General features: G+C 43.4%; 1 protein-coding gene across 1 annotated transcript in view; it reads right to left on the minus strand.

Moving 5' to 3' along the window:
• EXT1 (exostosin glycosyltransferase 1) overlaps window positions 1–22032 on the minus strand; it is a 470442-nt gene that overhangs the window by 32369 nt on the left and 416041 nt on the right. Inside the window, exons 7-8 of the mRNA XM_082257566.1 lie at window positions 16512–16607; window positions 416–505 (exon numbers count right to left, since the gene is read on the minus strand). Of these exons, the coding sequence (XP_082113692.1) occupies window positions 416–505; window positions 16512–16607 (186 nt within the window). The remainder of the gene's footprint in view (window positions 1–415; window positions 506–16511; window positions 16608–22032) is intronic.

Raw genomic sequence — 22032 nt, forward strand, 5'->3', positions numbered from 1 at the left:
GTTCAGGTGCCTTCACTTCAATTGTCAATGTAGAAGATTACAAATGTAAGCAAAATCATTTTTAGAATGGACTACCTGCAGAATTTATTTCCAGTTTATTTAATGAGTAGTGGACTGCTATCTACTGTATATGATACAATAATGAACTCTGCTACAATGTTCCTGGCATCAGACCCTTTGACACTCTTTGCCAATCACTGACTGCAGGATACAGGATCCTTTTGACAGCCATTAAATGTACCCATCTCCTCCCTTCATTGTGGCCATTTAGTGTTCTTCCTGAACAAAATACTTTGTTACGTCTTCCAGCTGTTTGGGTGGAGCTCTTTTTTAATAGTGCATACATTCATAATACATAAACAGTAGAGGTAAGGTACATTTTGCTCTAAGTGCCAGCAGATATAATCACACATACCTCTGTTGTGGAAAGTACTGTGTCTTCGTCAAGGCTGAGAACGGCGTCAGTCACTATGTTATCGTACGGCAGAAAACGGCTGCTCATGACCTGATGAGATAAAGCGAGAAAAAATAGGCTCATTTAGAAAAAGTCTCAAGAAATATAATAGATATGGCTTAACCTCTGTGCCTCCAGGTCAGATTTATTTTCACATATCCATAGACAATACTAGTGTTAGCCAAGGTAGATATGAGGACTTGTCTTAGGGCGGTTAGTTAAAATGTTATTTTCATGGAGATTTTTTTCCCCCCCAAGAGTTCTGTACTAGTCATCACTTTTACAACCATGTTTGACTGCATATTAAAAAGTAATCGACTTTGATAGGGCATCACCTGGACTTATAACATTAACTATGCGGCTCGGCTTTATGCGGTGAAAACAGTAGTAAAGTAAATTCAAACCCTAAATAAATTACATTTATTTTCCTGAATGAAACAGCACTGCATATTATAAACAATTGCCATGTTTTTTTTTTTTTAACCATTTTTTTTGGATATTGGTGTTGCTGTACTTCTGCAGCCTTTTTTCCAGCCACTTGCTGTCCATATGCACTCCCTCCGGTGTCTGCTGCACTTCATTGCTCTGAAACATCTTCCCAAGCTCAGTCAATGTCTGTGAAATTTGTGTTTACATAGCACCTAGTTAACTTCATCATCAGTGCATGACACAGCGTGACAATGTAGGGGCACAACTGAGACAGCTGTCCCCCAAAAAACAGGAAGTGCCTGAATAAGGACCTTCACGGCAGGAAACTTGCAGATTTAAACAACTTTTGAAATGAATGTGCTAAAGCTTATATGATATATTAGTGATGGGATTTAGATTTATTTTTACATTTTCAGTTGATCACCTGTCAAATGTAGAGAAAAGCCAATCAAGCCTAGGAGGCTTCCCTTAAAATCAATACATAGTGATTTGTAAATACAATATATAATAAAATGAATAAAGACTGGTAAAAAAGTCCAACAATGCTTAAAACCATTAGTAGCTAAAACCACAAAAATGGATAAAAGCACAAAACCAGCTCATATGCATAAATAAAGTCCTTTAGTGCTTGAAATCAAGGTGATTAAACAGTTAATTGCAGCAATGTTTAGAAGCGTAGACTTGATAGAAGTGATATGAAACCTTCACCTCCACACCTTCACCCAGTGCTCTTATCAAATACTCCTTACCAGAAGGATATGACCCCTTGATTATAGGGGGTCGCAATCAGCATTAGTATCCACAATAACTCCAGGTCATTCTTATCACTGTCTGTGTCATGAAGTTATTGCATGATGAAGGTCTTCCTACCCAATATCCTGCAAGGAGGGTTGGAATTGGTAGGTTTGAAGTATGCTTTTAATCCACCTTACTCAGTGATATTCGTGGATGATCTGTTGAATTTTAATGTTCCATCCAAAGCTTTTGTAGATGGTGTTTATAGGCGGGATACTTGCAGATCACTCGGTTTCCCCTCCTTGGTAAGGCTCAATGTATCCTTGGCTTTCTTCCTGTGTCTCCACTAAACACAACAGATCATCCACGGAGGTTTCCTATCACTTCTATCAAGTCTACACTTCTAAACATTGCTGCGATTAACTGTTTAAAGAGGAAGTAAACCCTCCTCTGACACTTTTACCTATAGGTAAGCCTATATTAAGGCTTACCTATAGGTACTGTAAATATCTCCAAAACATGTACCGTTTAGGAGATATTTACCTTACATGCAGCTAGGCTTGTGACGGTATCAGATTTTCATGCTGCGATTAATTGATTAAGGTTTTGCCACGGTATACGGTATTATCACGGTATTCTATTATTAAATTTAAATTATTAAATTTCCACCTCACTTCAATTTCATTGCTGAATTTAGGGGCTTTGGTTCACTTATGCACATTATTATATAGTCAGTCAGTACAGACTCTGTGAACCAGGCCTAAAATAGGTCATCAAGCAGTGTCTGGCCTAACTGGTGATAACTGGTTCTGGCGCTCGGCTCCGATCCGATGGCCTGGTCATTAAGAGGGCAAATCCTTGTGGTCAAGAAGTGGTTAAACCTGAAGGAGGTGTTGTTTATAAATTACTTTACTATTGCTTTAGGCCTGGTTCACATGTATGTGGGTTGGTTGTTCACATTTGCACAGGCATAGCAGCCCATTGATTTGAATGGGCTGCTATGCCCTCATTTTCCGCAGAAAAAAGGTGCATGCAGCATTTTTTTTAAAATTCAGTGGCCTTGAAATCCATCCTGCTTTTGCACCATGCGACTAACCTGCAGTTCCTGCTCTGGCAAGCTTTCTGCATTTTTTGTATACGTGGGCACGGCATTTAAAAATAAACAGTTTGCGTGTGCAGCAACGGCAGGTAAGTCGCATGGTGCAAAAGAAGGATGGATTTCATGGCCACTGCATTTTTTTAAATTCTGCATGCACCTTTTTTCAGCTGAAAACGCAGGCATAGCAGCTCAAGCCCATTCACATCAATGGGCTGCTATGCCTGTGCAAATGTGGGCCCCCAACCCGCATACATGTGAACCAGGCCTAAAGCAATAGTAAAGTCATTAATTGGTTAAACCTGCAGGAGGACCGGTGTTTTTATCTATTAATGACTTTACTATTGCTTTAGGCCTGGTTCACATGTATGCGGGTTGGGGGCCCACATTTGCACAGGCATAGCAGCCCATTGATGTGAATGGGCTTGAGCTGCTATGCCTGCGTTTTCAGCTGAAAAAAGGTGCATGCAGAATTTAAAAAAATGCAGTGGCCATGAAATCCATCCTTCTTTTGCACCATGCGACTTACCTGCCGTTGCTGCACACGCAAACTGTTTATTTTTAAATGCCGTGCCCACGTATACAAAAAATGCAGAAAGCTTGCCAGAGCAGGAACTGCAGGTTAGTCGCATGGTGCAAAAGCAGGATGGATTTCAAGGCCACTGAATTTAAAAAAAATGCTGCATGCACCTTTTTTCTGCGGAAAATGAGGGCATAGCAGCCCGTTCAAATCAATGGGCTGCTATGCCTGTGCAAATGTGGGCCGCCAACCCGCATACATGTGAACCGCCAACCCGCATACATGTGAACCAGGCCTAAAGCAATAGTAAAGTCATTAATAGATAAAAACACCGGTCCTCCTGCAGGTTTAACCACTTCTGGATCGCAAGGATTTGCCCCTTTAAAGACCAGGCCATCGGATCAGAGCGCCAGGACCAGTCATCACCAGGTAGGCCAGACACTGCTTGATGGCTATATAATAATGTAATGTGGGCTGCTAGGCGTGTGTGTGTGTATATATATATTTATTAGAGCTGCACGATTCTGGCCAAAATGAGAATCACGATTTTTTAGCTTGGAATAAAGATCACGATTCTCTCACGATTCTCTGTGTAACAAAAAAAAAAAAAATTGGGATAACTTTACTGTTACGTTTTTTTTTTTTTTTTTTATTCATTAAAGTCTAATCATTGCGTTTGAAAGACTGCTGCGCAAATACAGTGTGACATAAAATATTACAACAATCGCCATTTTATTCTGTAGGGTCTCTGCTAAAAAAATATATAAAATGTTTGGGGGTTCTAAGTACTTTTCTAGCAAAAAAAAACTGATTTTAACTTGCAAGCAGCAAGTGTCAGAAAAAGATCCAGTCTTTAAGAGGTTAAACTTCCTTTCTCCCTGGCAGAGGGAAGGAAAAGATACAAATGTAATCATTTTTGTTTATAGTTAGGAGACTTAATGCTGAAAGGTGTTAGCTGAGTGAGTGAATGAGTCATCCAGCTCACTGAAATGTATCAATTCACAAGTCAGGCAGACTTGACAGAGAAACTCGGTATTTTAAAAATGCCACAATAACAATACCGTGGCTATGCAATACCGCGATATATCGAATTACCGAAAACCGGCATATGTCTACATGCAGCCAGTGACGTCAATGGCGCATGCGCTCTGAAGGAACGGCCTCTGGTGCCATTCCTTCAGAGTCCCGTGCCGTGACCGTCGGCTCCCGCACGCGTGCGCGGGAGTGACGTCACCGCGGCTCCGGCCAATCAGCTGGCCGGATGCCGCGATCCCGGAAGACGGGCGACTGAACATGTCGCCCGTCATACAGGTGAGTGAGCAGCACGGCGGGGGCTCGTTCTAAGGTAAGTATTTCATAATGAGCTAGTATGCGATGCATACTAGCTCATTATGTCTTTGTCTTTCAGGTTGTAAAAAAAAAAAAAAAAAAAACATTTAAACGAGTTTACAACCTCTTTAATCAGCTGGATTTCAAGCACTAAAGGACTATTTATTTATTTATTTATTTATGCATATGAGCTGGTTTTGTGCTTTTATCCATTTTTGTGGTTTTAGCTACTAATGGTTTTAAGCATTGTTGGACTTTTTTACCAGTCTTTATTCATTTTATTATATATTTATGCACTTTAGCACTTTTTTGTGAATATTATTGTTGAGCGCAATATTTATTTTCATTTCACATTGATTACGTACACACGTTTTGTTTGCTGCTTGCAGTGCGGAAGAGATTCCCACAAATTATATATTCACATAAATTTAATTATTTAATTTAATATATTTCACAATTTTTAGTAAGAGGTAGCACAGCACTATTAGTGCTTTTTTGTGCAATCAATATCCACTTGATCAGTTCATTTTGGTTATCACCATTTTCTTCTATATTTGTAAATACAAACCCGATTCCAAAAAAGTTGGGACACTGTACAAATTGTGAATAAAAACACAAGGCAATGATGTGGAAGTTTCAAATTTCAATATTTCATTCAGAATACAACATAGATGACATATCAAATGTTTAAACTGAGAAAATGTATAATTTTAAGGGAAAAATAAGCTAATTTTAAATTTAATGGCATCAACACATCTCAAAAAAGTTGTGACAAGGCCATGTTTACCACTGTGTGGCATCTCCTCTTCTCTTTATAACAGTCTGCAAACGTTTGGGGACTGAGGAGACAAGTTGCTTAAATTTAGGAATAGGAATGTTGTCCCATTCTTGTCTAATACAGGCTTCTAGTTGCTCAACTGTCTTAGGTCTTTTTTGTCGCATCTTCTTCTTTATGATGCGCCAAATGTTTTCTATGGGTGAAAGATCTGGACTGCAGGCTGGCCATTTCAGTACCCGGATACTTCTTCTACGCAGCCATGATGTTGTAATTGATGCAGTATGTGGTCTGGTATTGTCATGTTGGAAAATGCAAGGTCTTCCCTGAAAGAGACGACGTCTGGATGGGAGAATATGTTGTTCTAGAACTTGGATATACCTTTCAGCATTTATGGTGCCTTTCCAGATGTGTAAGCTGCCCATGCCACACGCACTCATGCAACCCCATACCATCAGAGATGCAGGCTTCTGAACTGAGCGCTGATAACAACTTGGATTGTCCTTGTCCTCTTTAGTCCGGATGACACGGCGTTCCAGTTTTCCAAAAAGAACTTCAAATTTTGATTCGTCTGACCACAGAACAGTTTTCCACTTTTCCACAGTCCATTTTAAATGAGCCTTGGCTCAGAGAAAACGCCTGCAGTTCTGTATCATGTTTAGATATGGCTTCTTTTTTTGGCCTATAGAGTTTTAGCTGACAAAGGCGAATGGCACGGTGGATTGAGTTCACCGACAATGTTTTCTGGAAGTATTCCTGAGCCCATGTTGTGATTTCCATTACAGTAGCATTCCTGTATGTGATGCAGTGCCGTCTAAGGGCCCGAAGATCACGGCCATCCAGTATGGTTTTCCAGCCTTGACCCTTACGCACAGAGATTGTTCCACCTTCTCTGAATCTTTGGATGATATAATGCACTGTAGATGATGGTAACTTCAAATTCTTTGCAATTTTTCTCTGAGAAACTCCTTTCTGATATTGCTCCACTATTTTTCATTGCAGCATTGGGGAAATTGGTGATCCTCTGCCCATCTTGACTTCTGAGGGACACTGCCACTCTGAGAGGCTCTTTTTATACCCAATCATGTTGCCAATTTACCTAATAAGTTGCAAATTGGTCCTCTAGCTGTTCCTTATATGTACATTTAACTTTTCTGGCCTCTTATTGCTACCTGTCCCAACTTTTTTGGAATGTGTAGCTCTCATGAAATCCAAAATGAGCCAATATTTGGCATGACATTTCAAAATGTCTCACTTTCAACATTTTATATGTTATCTACCGGTTTATTATATTGTGAATAAAATATACGTTTATGAGATTTGTAAATTAGTCCATTCCTTTATTACTCACAATTTGTACAGTGTCCCAACTTTTTTGGAATTGGGTTTATACTTTCTTGACCTGGTATAGTCAGGACTTAAAATAAAATGTGTTTAGACCAAATGACTGCAGTTGGGGAATAAGGCAAATGTATATGTCTGTATTAAATGCTGATGCAGAAAAGCATTAGTGCACACCCCAAGCCGTGCACAACATTTCACTATGGCTGGCTGTATACGCCACTTGCGACTTCACGGGTGAAGAAATCCGCCATGATTTTATTCTTATATACTATAAGCCTCAAACCGTCGATGTGCAGAATGCCTAAAAAACATCAGTTTAAGCAAACTTTAAAGAAAATTAAAATAAAACCAACCCCAAACCATTAAGTCTTCCTTTAAATGGCTGTGATACAGTTATTGTTATTATGTTGGTTAGAGTAGAATATATAACATACGGACCATGTTAGAAATGAGCAGTGGACTTGCCTGTAAAATGTCTCAACAATGCTGCAGTATTGGAGGGTTAAAAAAAAAAAACTTTGAACACATCTCATTAGGAAGAGGTCTGGGGAAAAGACATGTAGACCTGAGCTAGGGTGCCAACATCTCCACGGCCAAGCAGGCTGCACCCTGTCTGATTAGCAGCCAAAAAGCCTGCAGTCATAGAAAAGGTGCTGTAAAAGTGGCCTAGGGGTGTGGGAAGATGATTCAAACATTGACCTGTTTCTCGAGGGCTGACTTTATTTGTCCCTGAGCCCAGAATGTTCCAATAAGCTCATTTATTCTTAACTTTTACTCATAACTTCTCACACGAGCTATAGAGAGAGACAACCGTTCTACATGCAGAGCAGAATAAATGGAAAATTACAGGCGTTATGTTGTTTTCAATACAAAATGTTGCCGACTACAACGTTTACATCAGTGAGCAGATATAAAAGAATCGCACACAGGGTCCCTCTTATTTATTGTTATTTTCAGCCTTGAAATTAACCTGTCCAATTCCATTCCACCCAACCCTTTCACATGGACATTCCGATCGGGTCCGCCTGTAAGTTTTTTAGGCGGAGCTGATTGGACCATCCATTGCTTTCTATAGAGCGGCGGCTGTCCACTGACACCTGCCGGCATCTGATGCGATCAGGGCTGTAAAAAAACAGACAGATTGGGATATGTGGACCGATCGGATAACAATCGTATAGAAACAGACAAGTGGTCCTTTTCCTTCCGACCGCCCTGTAGAGGAGAGTGGGCTGTGTCTGCTCTGCATAGGGGAGCGGACATGGACCTGTCACCAGCCTGCTCAGTGGGGATCAGCAGAGAAATCCCCTGTTAAACAGGTGGATCTGCTGAATGGAGTCCACCCCATGTGAAATGGGCCTTAAAGCGGTAGTATCCCACTTTTTGGCACTTTTACCTACAGGTAAGCCTATAATAAGGCTTACCTGTAGGTACAAATAATATCTCCTAAACCGGCATGGTTTAGGAGATATTTACAGTGCATGCAGCCGCTCTCGCGAGCGGTGCATGCGCTCTGAAGGTCCAGGGGGACCTTCAATTAATTTGCCAGGAGCTTGCCAGAAAATCACTCCCACGCGCATGCGCGGGAGTGAAGCCAATCATTTGCCGGAACCGTCTCTTCCGGCCAATCACCGCGCCGGAGCCGCCTAACCCGGAAGAGACGGCGAGGGATCATGGCAGCGCCCGCAGCGATGTCCGGGGGTCCGTGTGGGGGCTTCGTTCTAAGGTAAGTTACACATAATGGGCTAGCATGCGATGCATACTAGCCCATTATGCCTTTGTCTTGCAGGTTTTTTTTTTTTTTTCCCCTAGGGTTTACAACCGCTTTAATGTCACCCAAGGCTCAGACAGTGTTATATTGATCTGTGTTTGTGATACCACGTTTTCTTTTTTACCCTACCTTTTGAAATTTTAACAGAACACTTACCTGTCCAGGGATTAAGCGCCTTCCTCACCCGGGGTAAGTTATTCAACTTCCTTCGGGTTCCCGGCACCAGCATCCTAACTGTGGGCAGCTGGCTATGCTGCTTTTGGCTTCACAGCCAGCTGCCCACTGCGCATTGTGACAGGTCCCAGACGACTTCCTAGGCCAGTGACGGTGAACCTTGGCACCCCAGAGGTTTTGGAACTACATTTCCCATGATGCTCATGCACTCTGCAGTTTAGTGGAGCATCATGGGAAATGTAGTTCCAAAACAACTGGGGTACAAAGGTTCGCCATCACTGTCCTAGGCTATCACAGTGAAAGAGGCTGGGTACCTACTTCACCCCTTCCCCCCAAAAAAATTACATACCAAATATGGGAGAGGAGGGGGGAGGAGGAGTTAAAACAGAACTTCCCCTTTTGGATGAAGTTCTGCTTTAATGAGTTCACTGATCAAGCACTGCTCCCCTTACTTCCTGTTTTTACAACTGCTTTCCTCAAACTCCTGTGAGGAAGGAGAGGGGCATGACTTATTGGTGCTGTGTGTGTCTATGGACACACACAGCCCAGCTCGGGAGTGCACATACATGAGTGCTTCCTTAGCACCTGGCTTACTAAAGGAGGGAGAAGCTGACAGCGCTAGCAGAGGACTGCCAGAAGAGGAGGAAACTGACCTTTCTGTGCAATATCATTGCACAGAGCAGGTAAGTATACCAATCTTTATTAATATACAAAAAAAAAAAACAAGACTTTAGTATCACTTTAGGCTAACAAATGGTTTAAAAAGTAAACCCTCCTCTGCAACTTGTACCTATAGGTAAGCCTATATTAAGGCTTACCTATAGGTACTGTAAATATCTCCTAAACATGTACCATTTAGGAGATATTTACTTTGCATGCAGCCAGTGACATCACTGGCGCATGCGATCTGAAGGAACGGCCGCTCGTGCCGTTCCATCAGAGCCCCGTGCTGTGACCGTCGTCTCCCACGCGCATGTGCGGGAGTGACGTCATCGCAGCTCCAGCCAATCAGATGGCCGGATGCCGCAAACCCGGAAGAAGGGCGACAACATGTCACCCATGAGAGAGGTGAGCGGTCGGCACTTCGGGGCTTTGTTCTAAGGTAAGTATTTCATAATGAGCTAGTAAGCTATGCATACTAGCTCATTATGTGTTTGTCTTTCAGGTGTTCATTTAAAAAAAAATTCTGAGGTTTACAAATTCTTTAATGAGGGGGCTGAGTAGAAAACCCTTTAAGAGTCCAACAGCGTGCACCCCTCAGAGCAGCAAGAAAACATCTAGGCTCCATTTATTAGCGTTGGAGAATTGACCAGATGTCTGGCAGAGTGACAGACAGCCTGTCACTCCATCTCAGCCCTGTAATCACAAGTGAAGCTTTCTACTAAAATGGATTTCAGGACATGTCTCGCCTGGAGATGCTGTTGACAAATGTATCCATCCCGCCAAGACAGGAATCAGAAGATTGAGATTTATTGGAAAGAAGATACTAAATTCTGCATTTCTTTCTAATCACGGCCGACCAAGTCTATTTTATGACTCAGAGTGGAAGGGGAAACACTTGAAATAAAACAAATGGTAATGGCAACCACACACCATCAGCACAACAGATTCTATAGGAGGCCATGGTGCTGCAAAGGGGGACTGCAGACTGATGGCTATAGTGCAGCTATCTTGCATTTTCTATGCTGATTCCAGACACACGTCACATATTATTAAAATTAAAAGATCAGAAATGTACTTCATTTCAGTGCTAAATTATTAACATGAAAATAATACCAATATTCCCTACATTATTAAAGCCCATACAATAAAAATATTAAAATCTACTAGCTAAATAATAGTGTGCACTAAAAACCCAATGCAGGCTTTAAATGTCAAATGCAGAGCAGCTCTAATGCATGCAAAAGGTTAATTTATCTCACTAGTAGAACATGTCGACAAACGAAAGTGGGTCAAACTGAACCTCAGAATTGTCATCCACACTTTACTATTTGGGAAGATGGGAATCGGTTGACCTACGTTTGATGTGCATTTCAACAAGTATACAACACCCGCTCTCTTCAGGTCAGGAGGAGCTTACAGGATATTATCTTTTCATATTGGATGGGGGAGAGTTTAGGGTCAAAAAACTTTCAAGGTTTTTATTGCTGTATGTGCCTATTTGTCTTGGTCACCAGCAATCCAAAATTTTAGTTGTTACTGAACAAGTATTGAGGGAAACCCTCCCAGTGGGAAACAAACATCATCAGTCTATAACTATTTAAGAGGGGACTTCCCTTCGCCTCCTGTTTTGTTTCGAACTTGAAGTGAAATCTCCTTTGGGCATGGGTTCGCAACCACTGGCCTGTGGCCCCCTTCTCTAGAGCCTTCAGCCATTTGCAGATCCCTTAACACACAGTGCCTCCTAGCTACCAGAAAAGCCCACAGTACCCCCAGGCCTCCAGAGAGCCCTCAACCCCCACAGTGCGCCCCTGTCCCCAAGCAGAGTCCCCTATCTGCTCCAGAACCCCCTTCCCTCCCCCAGTAACACCCAGCCCCATCTAGTGTCTTCCAGCTTTTCAAAACCTGCTTTGCATTCCCATACTCTCATTCTGCAAAGATAAACTTTAATTTTTACTGTTGGAGCATGGAAGGTTTTGGAAGAATTTCTTTGTCCCTGGTCTCAAAACACCATGAAAAAAATTGAGTTGTTAACCCTTACCTTCTCTGTCCAAATAATCAAGGTAACCTGAGGCTGGGCCTCAGCGTATTGTTCTCTGATAGGAAATGGTTTGCACAGAATGGATTTCACCATTTCCACCAACAGTGGGTGGATTGATTGACAGTGAAAGTGGAACTAAAATCTATTGTTTTCAGTTTGGTTGGGAGCACAAGCAAAGGGGGGCCTTACATTCCCAGCACGTGCTGGAATGTACCTTTTTTAAAACAGTTATATCAATGGATTAGGTTCCGCCCAGAGGCATAACTTCAGGGCCTTGATGTTGAAAACCATGAAGGGCTCCTCTGACCCCCCTCCTAGGGCCCTTGCCACTGGTCCAGATGCCCTTTCCACTGATTTCAGGGCCCTTTACCCTTTATTATAGCCCCCAGCAAGACCCTTTCATGTATTCTGCAGCAGACCCCCTTTCTGCATATTTCCAGCACGTTTTTTTATGCTATGTGTTCTATCAGCCATTTTAGGCAGAGAATACATTAATCAACACCTTTGCACTGGCCATTTGCATATGTGTGGCCTCTCGATTGGTGGCCCTTAACGCTGAGAGGCTGCATATATGTGTACCAAAATGTCAACAAAGCTGTGCCGAGAGCGTGCACCCTGTGACCTCCTGGCAGTGCTACCAGTAGGTAATGGAAAGCTCCCGATCGCTACTTGCAAACGGGAACTTTATAATCATGTGACTGCTGTGACAGCCAATCATGGTGGGCACATGACTGCAATCCCCGCCTCCATCTCTTGGTATCTGAAATCTCTGAAAAGCACATGACACAAATTTGCAAAACATGTGGGCAGAGCGGCTTCAAACACTTCAGATTGGTACCAAATCGGTGAGATTGTGATAGATATTCAGGAACAATATTGGGTATTTTTCTTTTTTTTTTTTGGACCAGAAGGAAATGTTTGAATCTCTAGGGATTGTGATATGCAATGTTTTGAAATTTTTCGATGAATGTAGTTGTGTATTGAGATGTTTTTGTCCTTTTTTGCCTATGTTGTATTTGTTGGAAAATATTTTCAACGCTATAAAAATAAAAACTTTGGCTTTAGATACATTTTAAAGATCACTAGTCACTAAGAAAACATATCAATCATTCTGGATTTATACAAGGTTTAAAAAATATGGCTTTTGTATACTTCTATGTGTAAGGCCTGGGGGCTGCCATTTTGAATAAAAAAAACCCCAAGAGATAGAGATGTGTCAGGATCAGGGCTGCAAGTACGTCAATGCCTAGAATTCTAATGAATAAAAAATTTCAAAAGTGAAGGATTCTTTTTACTGCTGAACTTTCACTCGACACAAAATACGAAGTTTAGAAGTCAAAAACAAAGGGCCTGAATTTCGGGTCGTGCAGCTTGAATATGAATGAGCCTGCAGCGGGCTCTGACCATTGGCTGTCTGTATACTTGCAGCAAGTTGTGCCTGTGTGCTGGGTAATGCCAGTCAGAACACGGCACCTTCGTTAAAGGGAAGATATGGAGTACGAAGCCCATGCCTGGCTGCACACAAGAGACTTGTTTGTGGAGAAAACAGCATGAAGGTCAGTCCTTACACAAGGTGAGGAGGCAATGCGCTTCAGAATCTTAAAAAGATCACATTGCCTGCGAAGCTTAAAAGAAGAATATTGGAGAGGACTCAGCCTAGCAGAAACTCTTTGGATGATGTTTACTGGCGATTCAAGCAGAAACTGTTAGCTGACAGTTTAACGGCAACTATGATGTTTATGTCTCCATGGCGTGCTAAACTGCATCTTTACTTGTCTGGGAAGTAAAGCCTGGGGACTGCTCTACTCTATGGCAAAACCTGGCAGGGGGTGCATTGCAGGCATACTCTGTGTCTACCAGTATCCTAATTTGTGAATGAACCCCGATCTAAGCCTGCACTAAACAAAGACCACGTGTTCCTTGAGTCCCAACTCTACCCTCTCAGAGAGGCAGAATACACAACATGGAATTATTTGACAAGAGGATACATTATCGTTTTCTCCGGAAGTGCTCCACTGTATCAGTAGTTCACTGAAGGTTTTGTCATGCTGTGTTGGGTTTTACCTTACCTCTGAAATGAAAAATGAACAAAGCATATCCTTCTATGGTGTGTATATGCCTCAATACAAAGTAGCTAAGTATGAATCATGTCTGCTATCTTCTTCCTCTTATCTACATGAGTCATTTCTGCCAGTTTATTCTGTCGTCTGGCAATCCTGGGAGATATAGCGCAGGGAATAGGTACACTGTCGTACCTACTTGTTTGAGTGGTGCAATCCTCTATCCAGCTCAACTTGTAGATGAGAACAAATCATTCGGCAACCTTCTAATGCTTCAGCCTTGCAGCCCCTCACTAGACCAGGGTGGTCTGGGAACACTGTGAAACGACAAACAAACACAAGGGCGCACCGGCCTAATACATTATCCTTAAAGCAGGTCTATTAAAATAATGGATTAAAAATACTCACAAGCGAGTTCTTGATAAAAAGCACATCAAACAAAGTAAAATATCCTCAGCTTCGAGATCGGGATTCAATCTGAGTAGAGGGCCTCGAAACGCATAAGCCTGTACAGCTTCGGGGGATGATTGAATCCCGATCTCGATGCTGAGGATCTTTTACTTTGTTTGATGTGCTTTTTTTTCAAGAACTCGCTTGTGAGTATTTTTAATCCATTATTTTAATAAACCTGCTTTAAGGATAATGCACTAGGCCGGTGGACCCTTGTGTTTGTTTGTCGTTTCACAATCCTGGGAGACGGCCCTGCTCCCTCCCCAGCATAAAGCAGGCGATCGACAGCCTTGGCTGTGCATGATTTCCTATGAGACTGTGTAGAAGGGGGTGTGTTTATTCCCTCTACTCAGGTCTCAGAGTACACTCAACTCTCCTCCCTGGGCTGTGCATTGTGTAACGTCAGATCCCCATCTCTTGCCTCCAGGAAGCTCAGAAATTGATTGGCTGAAGAGGAGAAAGGACTGCCGTTAAACACATACAACTTATGTAGGAGGAATTGTTTCTTCTTTGCGTATCAACTTAGGGCAGTCACTTCATTATGTAAGGTTTACAACCTCTTTAAAGTAAGCCCTGTGGTGGGAAAATACAACATATATACCAAGGGAGGAGGGAGAGGAAGTAAAGGGGAAGGAAAGAGGGGAAAGGGAAAGGGGAAGGAAAGAGGGGGGAGGGGAAAGGGATAGGGGGGGAGGGGAAAGGGATAGGGGAGGGGAGAGGGGAAAGATATAGTGGGCTAGAGGGGAGGGGGAGAGGGGAAATGGGGGGAGGGGAAAGGGATAGGGGGGAGAGGGGAAAGGGGGAGAGGGGAAAGGGGGGAGAGGGGAAAGGGGGGAGAGGGGAAAGGGGGGAGAGGGGAAAGGGGGGAGAGGGGAAAGGGGGGAGAGGGGAAAGGGGGGAGAGGGGAAAGGGGGGAGGGGAAAGGGGGAGGGGAAAGGGGGAGGGGAAAGGGTGGGTGAAAGGAAAGGGGGGAGGGGGTGAAGGGGAGGAAGGGGGAGGGGAAGGGGGCAGGAAACGGGGGGGGGGGGAGGGGAGGAATGTGTGAGGGGGAAGGTGGGGGGAAAAGGAAATATGCACTGTTACTGTAATAATGACACTGGCAGGGAAGGAGTTAATACTATTGGTGATCAAGGGGTAAATGTGAGCCTAGGGGAATGATTCTAACTGTGGGGGGGGGGGAGTTGGGCTTTTGAAATGAACATAGAGACATGTGATCCTATATAGAAGGATCACATGGTCTCTGTGATCATTGCAGGGAGAAGGAGGGTCGGCTGTGTTTATATCAGCTCTCCGTCCTTCTCTGTAAGCGGGGAGAGATCGCCGGTGTCAGGCGGCAATCGGAGCCGCCTGTCACCCACACTGGCTTCCCCGCTGATGATCGGGCACGCTCGCCCCCTAGCTCCTTTCAGGCAGATGGCGCCTATTAACGTGAATTTGCCTGGGAGAGCCACTTTGCTGACGTAAATATACAGTGAGCAGACAGCAAGTGGTTAATAGTGCAGTCATTCTTTTAAAGAGGTTGCAAACCTCAGAATTTTTTTTTTCGCATACTAGCTCATTATGATATACTTACCTTAGAACGAAACCCCGAAGCGCCGACCGCTCACCTCTCACATGGGTGACATGTTCTGTCACCCTTCTTCCAGGTTTGTGGCATCCGGCCATCTGATTGGCTGGACCAGCGATTACGTCAGCCCCGCACATGCGCGTGAGGCGACGGTCATGGCACGGGGCTCTGAAGGAACGACACCAGCAGCCGTTCCTTCAGAGTGCATGCGCCAGTGACGTCACTGGCTGCATGTAAGGTAAATATCTCCTAAACGGTACATGTTTAGGAGATATTTACAGTACCTATAGGTAAGCCTTATCATAGGCTTACCTATAGGTACAACTTGCAGAGGAGGGTTTACTTCCTCTTTAAAGCCTAAATTACCAGACTGTACTCATTTGTGGTCAATAGAGGGAGGTAGAGAGCCAGGGTGTTCACCCAAACATTTTTTCCAGCAGACTAAATTGTAGGTATCTAAAATTTCAGCTAAAGAATGCGTGCATTAACACATCCAACACATAACTCACCTCTCTATATATTTATATTACATATTAGCATTAAGAGATTACCTGGTTAACACACTGAGCTGAACATATGCATTTATTTTACAAATTGTATTTGAAACCGGCACTATCTTGATAGTTGTTTAACATCTAACATACAACGTTGCATTCTCTAACATGTCCCGGGACCCTTATATTCACTTGTGGGTCACTTTAAGCCCCCGTTTGCACCAGTGCGATTTGTCATGCAATTTGACAGTTCCAAATCACGTCAAGTCGCACCCCACTGTCGGCAATGTAACCATTCAAATTGCTGCGACTCATGTTGCAGCGACTTTGAAAAAGGTTCCTGCACTACAATTTGCTGATTTCACTGCAACTTGCATAGACTTCTGTTAAGGGAAGTTGCAAGCCACAATGAAATTGCAGCTTTGAAATGGTGCATAAGTAGCGTGATTTCAAAGCCGCACCAGGGCTTAATGTCAGATTATTATTTGGAGGCCATGGATCAGAAGTCCACATAATACATTTGTCCACTCACAGATCTGTCTCGTCAGTTTTCATTGAGAAGACAAAGCTTGCTACTTCATGGATAAAAAATGCCAAGCGGCAGACCCGTCTCACCTTGCTCTCCCCTTCAATAACGATGACTGGCACGGCAGTGGCAGGCCAGCGGTGCTTGGCAGGGAGTGGCTTGTCACAGTTCCACAAGACTATGATCTGAAAAAAGAAAAGAAAACACAATCCAGCATCAATAACCGTCCATTACAAAAATATTTCCTAAATGTTAAAGCGGAACTCCAGGCAAACAGCTAAATACACCAATGACATTCATATAAAGAGGCTGTTTAACCAGCCAAAGGATTTGTATTTCTGTACATAAAATACCTCATTTCAGTTCAGTAGCTGTTACAGGTCTTGTCCCTCTCCCGGCTTGTAACTAGACAGTGAAAGGAGAAACAGCACTCGGATAAACTCATCTCTCCTTCACTCTGCCCTCTCCTCCTATTAGCATTCTCTTTGCATTGCAGCACAAATGACTGGCTCTTTGTGCGGCTTACCTCCCAAGTCTGAGCTATGCTGTACAGGAGCTGCAAGAGGCTGTTACCCTGATAATTAAACTGCTTGCATTACAGTGGTAGCAAACTCTACCACTTTTATTGTTTGCAGTGGTATGCCATAATGTGCTAGGATGCAGACTTATTGTTATTATTATTATTCAGGATTTCTATAGCGCCAGCAGTTTACGCAGCGCTTTACAATGTTAGAGGAAGACAATACAGTTACAATACAATAGGATTAAGAGGGCCCTGCTCAGAAGAGCTTACAATCTAATGGGGTGGGGCAGGTGTTACAAGAGGTTGTAACAGTAGGGAATGAGCTGATGGAAGATTAGTTGGAGGTGTGATAGGCTTCCCTTAAGAGATGAGTTTTCAGGGATCGCCTGAAAGCAGCTAGAATAGGAGATAGCCATACAGGTTGAGGTAGAGCGTTCCAGAGGATGGGAGAGGTCCTGGAGAAATCCTGGAGACGAGCATGAGAGGAGGAGACAAGGGAGCTTGAGAGTAGGAGGTCTTGAGAGGAGCGGAGAGGACGGTTTGGGTGATATTTGGAGACAAGATTGGTGATGTAGCTCGGGGCAGAGTTGTGAATGGCTTTGTATGTTGTAGTATTTTGAATTTAATCCGCTAGGCAATCGGGAGCCAGTGTAGGGATTGGCAGAGAGGGGAGGCAGACACTGAGCGGTTGGTAAGGTGGATAAGCCTGGCAGCAGCATTCATGATGGACTGAAGAGGGGATAGCCTATGAAGTGGTAGGCCTAATAGAAGGGAGTTGCAGTAGTCGAGGCGAGAAATAACAAGGGAGTGAATGAGTAGCTTGGTGGTTTCAGTTGTTAAAAAGGGACGAATTTTTGAGATGTTGCGGAGGTGAAGTCTACAAGTTTTTGACAATGATTGGATTTGGGGCTGAAAGGACAGATCAGAGTCTAGGATTACACCTAGTACCCTGGCATGAGTGGAGGGATTGATGGTTGCATAACTAGTTTTGATGGAAAAGTCATGGATGGGGGGGGGGGCACGGGCGGGGAAAATTACCAGCTCAGTTTTAGAAAGATTTAGTTTGAGGAAGTGGTGCGACATCCATAAAATGGAGTCTTCCAGTGCCGCACTGTCACCGCTGCTGGCACTTCCATCTCTGGCTGGGTTTTCCCTCCCCAGCTGTTTGGCTAACGGGTCGTGATGGCATGCGAGTCAACATTGCGGCTCGGCGCTCTGCATTAACAGCACACTCAGTGTGCCATAAAGGCAGAGCATTACTGCACATGTGCATTGATGTCATTGGCTAGAGCCGATGTGAATATCTCCTAAACCGCACGTGTTTAGGCGCTATTTAGCGAACCTACAGGTAAGATTTACTATAAGCTTACCTGTAGGTACAACTCTTTAATAGGAGCCCAGGGTGGACAGAGAGGAACAAGCTGTGTAGACACCGGACATACTCCAGATCAACCAACGATGACATTGTTTGTAAGAATGCAAGTTGCTTGCCCACACAGTGCCCAAAGTTGCAAAGCTGCAAAAAAAAAACCTGTGGCTTTGTGTAAAAAAAAAAAATTCACCACCCACCAGATAGTTGACAAATTTTGGCAATTGGGGGGCAATTTGTAGAAATTTTGCCACGGAATCAATTAAGAACCCAAATTACACAGATGAGCTGGAGCTTTGCAGTCACATGACCGCATAGAAGCAAGTTTAAAAAAGAAATATAAAAAAGTGGCCGGGCCATTGACGATTCGAATCTCGGCTGGCTCAGTAGGAACCAGCCGAGATTCCAACTATCTATGGGCAAGCTGATTGTACCCAAATAGATCCACTGATCAACTTGGGTACAACCAGCATGTAGGATTTTTAGAATGCGATTACTGCCAGTGGCTATAGCTGTTAGCAATAATTACTTTGTTCTCCTGGCATGAACAGCTCCCCACGACCCCATTCCACTGGAAGAACGCAATGGCTCCGTGGGAGGGATTCTGGGTTAATGGGAGATGGAGCAGTTTCCTTTCCTGTAACATGTGGTTGCAGGAAAGAAAGTCATAACATCTATGGCCTGACTTACATTGCAATTTTTTGGTAATAATGTATGCAGGACTTTGGGGAGACAAGGGGAGGAAACCGGTAAAGGCTGGTTTGTTACTTAAACTCCTCTTTTCACATTAACTCTGCTATGAAAACAAAGAAGGAAAAAATAATTCTTCTTCTGTAAGCAGTAACTGATAAAAAAAGAAAGAAGAAAAAAAAGTAAAATAAAGTATCTTTTTGGGGAGCAAACATTCTTCAAACTCCTGGTTCATTGGAGCCTTTGGCACAACATGTACGAACGCCCCAGCCTAGCAGGTTAAAATGTTACGGCTATAATTGCTGCATTGGGGGATAGGCATGCGGAAGTCTGATAAACCAAGACTATTCTACTTAGACTGATTTCAGTAAATACACATTTTTAGTTGTAAAGTTTTTCAAAAGATAATTTCCAGTGTGATTCAGCGTTTAGCCTTGTATTCAATGCATTTCACACAAATATTTGTTCTATTTTCTTTAGTGGCAACCTGAATGTCAGCCAGGGCAATTCTATACTCTTCATTGGAGATGAGCAAATACAAAACAAGTCTCCGAGGGCATAGAAGTCCAGACAGCATGAGCTGCCCACACACCATCGTTCTGATGGGTAGCTTCACTTTTGCATAACACAATCTACATAAGTAATTGTTAACCAAGGCTTTGCCATTTTGGGCCAATATTAATGTAAGTGTATATAAAACAAACCATTTTTTGTCTTATATGAATAAAGTGGTGAGAAGTTAGAACCGCAGGCAGGTGTTTCTTGCAGCCCATGTCCCTATTGGAGAGACTGAATCTCTCCACATGTTCTGGTGACCACGATTACATGGACAGAAAGTGAGGGGAAACAAAAAATTTGGCGTTGTCACCAATGAGGATGCTTGCTTTGGTGCCATTTAAAAGAAGAGGGGATTTCCCCCTGCTTTAGAAACACTTCTCACTTCCTGTTGTATGTACAGGACAGGAAGTGTATGTAAATCTGCCAAATGGGAGAAAAGGGGTTTTAACCATTTCACATTCTATCCAATGTAGGAAAAAAGGTTTGGCTTTAAATTAGGGATCGACCGATTATTAGCAAAGCCGATATATCGAGGGCTGATCTGCACTTTCCCCGATATATCGGATTCGGCCCCTGAGGTTACCGATATTTCGGGAAAGTGCTGTACCGGAGTGATGCCTGCAGCTAGAGGAATCACCCCGGTACCGGTGTCCATAGCCGACGGTCGGCTGTCTTGTAATGACAACCAATGCGGCTGAGAAGCCGCTCGGCTGTCATTACAAGGAGAGGGAGGGGACGACCCCCCCTCCCACCGCCTTCCATGGGACAGCAGACCCAGGCATCCTACCTGCACTGCCGCCGAAGACCCGATCAAAGCCGCATTCGGCTCTGATCGGGTCTCCGTGTACTCGGCACCAAATTCAAAAGAATTACAGCATTCAAAACAGCCAAACTTGGCGTTTTGAATGCTTTTAAGTGCAGAGGAGGGTTCACTGACAGGCCAATCCAGTTGTTAATTAAAGAAATAAAAAAAATGTCAGAAAATATCAGCAGATATCGGCCGATACCGATATGCCATGACCAAAGTATCGGTATCGGCAATAAAAAAAAAACGATATCGGTCGATCACTACTTTAAATATACTTTAACATTTTTTCTTTGCATGCAGTGGGGCAGGAGTGAAAACAGAGCTTATACTCACCTGATCCTTTGATCCGCCAGAAAACAGCAATCCCCCATGCCCAGCGGTGGACTGTTCCTGACATCTTCAGGTCCAGAGCCAGTCTATGGGCATGATGACTTCAGGAACAGTCCATCACACAAGACCACTACACTGACTCACTGCATGCATAGGGAAAAATAATGTCTCCAAAATTCAGCTTTAAAGTCCAATGTTCGACTTGTTGAACAAAAAACAAAAACAAATTCAGTCTAAAGCCAGCTATGATTGGCTAAAGGGTAGAGTGTCATGTTGCAGGTATTCAGGAGGTAATACTGTTGCCTCCTAAATGCCTGCTTTTTTCCCCTGATTCCAAGGGGGATTTTGTGTACCAATACTGCTACAGTTATAGCGCGGTCCTATTGAATGCAATGGGTGCATTTGGCAAGCAAGTCAAAATCTGCCACACCGCTAAGCAAAGCATTCTAACCATAGCTTTTGGGTGGTTGGGGAATATGTGGAACAACCACCTGTTTTTACCAACTCTTTTGAAGTAAGTTTCATATCCAGCCTCTGGTGGGAGCACACATGTTGAAGTAGCTACACTGGAGCTCCATTGGGACCCCCGTATGTGAGCACAGATATCCAAAAATTGGAATTCTAATGCAGCAATCTGTCAGCCCCATCTTATCTGCATAGATGGGACTCCGAAAAAAATGGATTTTTGTAAAATCTTACCGTAAAATCCTTTTCTCTTAGCTCATTGACAGACGTAGTCCTCGGTGATACACCACCTTCGGGTTATGTTGCCTCCACAGGAGCAGGACTAGACAGGAAATTAAAAAGCTCTGGCCACACCCCAGGGGCAGTCCCAGAGGGTATATCCTCTCTCTCTCTGCCTCAGCAAATCAGTTATGTGAAAAAGCAGTCTTTAGAGATTTTAACCCAACTCAAAAAAACAGAGGGGCGGGGACTACGTCTGTCAATGAGCTAAGAGAAAAGGATTTTACGGTAAGATTTTACAAAAATCCATTTTTCTCTAGCGCTCATTGACAGACGTAGTCCTCGGTGATACACCACCTTCGGGACGTCCCAGAGCAGTATCACAACTGAGGGGTGGGAAAATGGAAATCAAATCCCAATCTAGAAGGCCCAACCGGTGCCAACTAGAAGTTTACAATGCTCATCCTTAATGATGAGACTCAACAAAAAAAGAGAAAATTTTTTTTTTTTTTTTTTCAAACAGAAAAAACCCTCGAGGTAGACCACCGGTCTCCTCAAATTGCGGCCTGCAAAACTTTGCGGCCAAATGAGGCATCCGCCGATGCCGTCACATCAATTTTATAGAACTTTGTAAAGGTATGTACCGAC

This window comes from Pelophylax lessonae (genome assembly GCF_965119305.1).
Source record: "Pelophylax lessonae genome assembly, chromosome: 5".
NCBI lineage: Eukaryota > Metazoa > Chordata > Amphibia > Anura > Ranidae > Pelophylax > Pelophylax lessonae.